Source organism: Stegastes partitus, unplaced genomic scaffold (assembly GCF_000690725.1).
Source record: "Stegastes partitus isolate 25-593 unplaced genomic scaffold, Stegastes_partitus-1.0.2 Scaffold958, whole genome shotgun sequence".
Taxonomy (NCBI): Eukaryota; Metazoa; Chordata; class Actinopteri; family Pomacentridae; genus Stegastes; species Stegastes partitus.
In genome coordinates this window covers 263,383-268,135 of record NW_007578689.1, presented here as the reverse complement: position 1 = coordinate 268,135, position 4,753 = coordinate 263,383, and the positions used below count along the sequence as shown (strand labels likewise).

The 4,753-nt window shown below is 45.6% G+C and overlaps 1 protein-coding gene across 1 annotated transcript in view; it reads right to left on the bottom strand.

Moving 5' to 3' along the window:
* Window positions 1-4,646, bottom strand: part of LOC103366620 (laminin subunit beta-4-like) — a 52,961-nt gene extending 48,315 nt beyond the window's left edge. The window contains exon 1 of the mRNA XM_008294391.1: window positions 4,192-4,646. Coding sequence (XP_008292613.1) covers window positions 4,192-4,372 — 181 coding nt within the window. The 5' untranslated portion in view covers window positions 4,373-4,646. The remainder of the gene's footprint in view (window positions 1-4,191) is intronic.
* Between the last annotated feature and the right edge of the window lie 107 nt (window positions 4,647-4,753).

Genomic DNA, 4,753 nt, shown 5'->3' with positions numbered 1-4,753 from the left:
TGTCTGTCTCTAAGTGTAGCCCTGTGATAGACTGGTTACCTGTCCAGGTGAACCTGCCTTCACCCTGAGTCAGCTGGGATAGACTCCGCCCCCGAGTGAGGGTTCAGGTGTAGAGATGATGGATGGCTGTTTCGAAATCACTTGGTGTATCTGTGACTTTAAAAGCTGAATCAACTCCACTGTGTTTCTTTAGTGGTCTCTACACCGACAGCATTCTGCAGGTCTTCATTTAAGTTCTATAATTTTAGTGAATTTCGTTCTGATGTTTGTCTATAAAAAGTATTTTTAAACAGATTTCTGTCACGTGGTAAAACTACATGTCTGTTTTTAGCTTTAAGCTTCAGATTCAGGACCTGGACCACCACCACGCTGAGGTTCTGCTCACCTCCGGTTCATAGCGGATCACCAGCTGGTACTCCATTGATGATGGGAGGTTGTCCACAGTGAATCTAAGCCCCGCCCCCTCCAACAGCCTGACCAATCCCAGGCCAGTCCAGGTTACAGGTTGATCAGCTGACCTCTGGCGGGGGATGATCTGCAGGGCGTGGCCCGGCTCCAGAGGGATGCTGTTCTCCTACAGGACCAATCACACGTCAGCAAGACTCACAGGAGGACCATCTGATTGGCCGGAGGGTGATGCCAGCATCTCCCATTGGTCAAATCTAAGTCCAACAGGAATCCCACCTGTCCTTGTCGCCGCCGGCGGGCGAGTCGCCGAGTCCTACGAACCAAGACGACTCGTCCGTTAGAGATCTTAAAGTCGAAGCCTTGCTCTCTGTAGTACTTCTCACAGGAAGGCAGTACCGGATTCAGCTGAGAATACACACATATACTGCATATAAGTACACATTGATACTGTGAGTACACGCACTAATACGTACTGTGTATTTATACACAGTATTACTGTGTATAAATACACATTGATACTGCGACTGGAAAAGAGCCCTCGTTCAGGTTTCTGAGGGTTCAGGTCATGGGTGCCCCCTGCTGGTCTGTCAACACCCATCCGTGGTGAGGAAGGCCCAGCAGCGCCTGCACATCCTGGGAGCGCTCAGATTGAACAGCTGGAGGAGAAGCAGCTTGTGGCCTCCTACCGTACTGCAGCTCAGCATGGTCCACCGGCTGCTCTGCAGAGGCTGACCGACCAACAGGACTTGGCTAGCTCTCGCTATCAGCAGCGCTAGTAGCATCATTGAGGACTCGTCCCACTCTGGACACCACATGTTTGACCTGTTGCCCTCTGGCAGGCGCTGCCGTCACTCAAAGCACCATCAAACAGACTCAGGGATAGTTTCTTTTTGAGAGTTGTCACCGTACAGAACCCAGAACCACTACTGATCCACAAAAATGTGACGACTAAGAAAATATGTGCAATAAACCTCATCAGTGCTAAATATCAGTGCAATAACTTTTATCAATGTGCAATTTCATATTCCTTAAAGAACAACTGCACCTCCTGACGTTCATCGTGTTCTCTACATATATATATATATATATACATATATGTATGTATATTTGGGTGTTTTGTGAGCTCCACCTGCTGCCTTCCCTTCACCATTTTCTTACCGTGTCTATTATTATTTGTAAACTCTGTTTTGTACCTTTAGACTGATCAGGTTCACCACCTGGAGCAGCACTCCGAGTGTCACTGTGTACAGCACAGCAGCAATACAAGCATTCTGGTTCTGGGTACCCTCAGATGCCATCACTGTGTCACTCTTACACACCAGAGAAGAAGAAGAAGGCGGTGAAGCTCCTGGAAGTGGTGCGGCAAGCTCCGCCTCATACAGGAAGTAGTTCAATGAAGGCAGGAAGTAGCCAGGGGCAGGGTCAGAACACCGTCGACCAATCATGTTGGGTAAACAGGGACACTGTCCGTCCTCTGGAGAACACCTGAGGAAACAGAAGGTCAGTTTACCCATAATGCACTGCACTGTGTTTCACAGGCGTCATGAACACTGGATATTTAAAAGGCAGAATAAATCTTACATGGTTCCTTGAGCTCCGCCGATATCACAGTTGCAGGGTGAGCATCGGTACACAGAGTTTCCTAAACCCCAGAAACCTTCCTGAACACAAACACAGACAGGAGCAACATTAAAACATTAATGTCTTCCTGCCAACCAGTTTCTGATCACAGCGCCATCATGTGATCAGATCAACATTCAGCATAAAGCGCTATAAGTGTAGACGCTGCATGCATTTCCCAGGTGTACTAATGTACTAGAGCGCCACCCAGTGTCTGGTTTATGCCACAGCTGCTCTAAATCAACAGCGTTGGCAATGACCAGCATCATGTTTTATGTTTCTGTAACAGTTAATACACCAGGATGTAGAAGATCTTTAAACAAAATTGTTATACATGAATTTTTAAATTTACTGTTTTTACAAAAAAAGCATTGAAGTACATTTTTATTATTATTATTATTATTATGTCTTGGTTATTCAGACGTCAGATTCCAGGTGTTACTTGCATCCTGAACATAACCATGAGTTTTAGTGGCTGAATGTTCTGCTGGATCCATGTCTGGCTCCTCAGAGAAGCCCAGCGGCTCAGATCTGGGTAGAAGGAGATGAATTCAGTTTAAATTCCTCATTTCTGTTCAAAATGGTAAAATGTGGAGAGCTGAGTGGCATCAAAGCTCTTCATGATGCTGGATGGTCTCTGAGACAAACAGGGAGAGACAGAAAGTGTTCTCACAGTGTGGTCAGGTAAGATCTGGAGTTAGTTAATGGTTCGTTTGGTAATGGTTTAATGGTTTATTTAATGGTTCATTCCATCGTTCTGGAATGCGCCGCTAGGTGGCAGCAACTTGTAACAGCTCCCTTTGCTCTTGATTTTTTTTTGATATATTGTTGTCTTTTTACTGACATTACCTGTCAGATTAGGTTTTTCTTATATGATTTTTTATGCTGAGTTGAAATCTCTGCAACTCAGGAGATTTTTNTCAGCAGCTCCTGATGATGAAGGCATTGATGCTATGGACCGGCCGGCCCGTTCCCCACACCTGAATCCAGCTGAGCACATCTGGGACATCGTGTCTCGTTGCACCACAGACTGTCCAGGAGTGGATGATGCTTTAATCCAGGTGTGGGAGAGAACCCTCAGGAGAACATCCTGCTTCATCAGGAGCAGGTCCAGATGTTGTAGGGAGGTCCTACAGGCAGGTGGAAGCCACACACTACTGAGCCTCATTCTGACGGGTCTGGAGGAGTTTCCACTGAAGTTTGATCAGTCCGTCATGTGATTTTACACTTTTATTGAGTATGATTCCAAATCTAGACCTCTATGGCATAATAATTTAGATTCACATTGATCATTTTTGTGATATTTTGTTCTCAACGCATTTCACTATGTCATGAATAAAGATTTTCAGCTGGAATATTTCATTCATTGAGCTCTAGGATGTGTTATTTTAGTGTCCCTTTATTTTTTGAGCTGTGTATAAGGATGTGAAATAAAAGCTGTTGTGAATGTAAACGTGAGTGTGATCTTTTTCAACAATGGAGTGCTAGTGGTGAAATATAAACGCTGGCAATGAACTCAGAATCATGAACAAACCCTGATTTGACTCCTCATAAGTTACTTAAGGATCGATTTTTAAAAATCGATTTTTCATCAATCGGTTATCGGTACCCTAACCTGAGCAGGTTTTTTTCAGGGTTTCCCACGGGAGTTGAACTTCAACATTTTAAGGCATGTTATTACACCTTTACAAACATTTTGGTGAAGAAATTGTTTGGTAACGGTTTAGTTACTACAGGGCGGCTGTTGGTGGCCTCCTCTCTGAGGACGTGCATGGAGGAGCCTGGACTGTCTTTATCTTTGAACAGTGTTCCTGTGGAGATAAACTCCACTCCAGTAGCAACCGACATTATTCTTCACACACAACGCAGAGATTATCAAGCCCAGAGCAGTGCAGGACAGGCGGGCTACACGACCCGAACCCTCCATGTACTGGACTGTCCTTGGGCAAGACACTGAACCCAGCTGGTGCTTTAATGTGCACAGATGTCCTTAAACCTGCAGTATTTATCAGATGGGGAGCCAGCAGGCAGAGACGTGATGCCAGTGTGACCCGTCTGTCTGTCCAGCAACATTTCAACCTCCAGCTGGATGTACAATACCAACGCTAATGTGTGATAACCCCGAACGAACGTGTCCTTTGTTTAATGGACTGAAGTACTTACGAACAGCTCCTTTGTGGATTCGTGCCGACAGGCTCTTGATCAGTTCCTCACAGACTTCTGGTAGTGACTCCTGAGAGCTGGGGTCAGCAGCCAATCCAGTACAATGAAAGCGGCGGAAAGAGTCGAGGTCACTCTGGGAGCAGAAGTCTTGGACCGACTCAACTCTGGGAATCAATCCCATCTGAAAAATAACACCAGTGAAGGATGTGTAGATTCTCAGTCATTCAGCTTGTGGTGCTTCTGGGAGCCTCAGTGAGAACTGGACTGGACCAGAGGAACAGTAGCGGTGAAAGTCTGGAAGATATTGACTGAGGCTCATAGAAGCACGAGTAAGTGTGTGAATCCTGTACATTCAACAAAGCGTCTAAAAGTCAGTGTTGGACAGGTGCTCCTCAAGGTGATAAAAGTCCACCAAGTGAACACAAATACAGTCGTGACTCGATAACCCGACACTAAATGTAAAACCTTCTTCTATGTCGGATAGCAAGGCTGTCGGATTGTCAAGACGGAGGTCCAGATACGAGGAGGTCTTGATGCTGGAAGGCTCATTAGTTGTTAATTA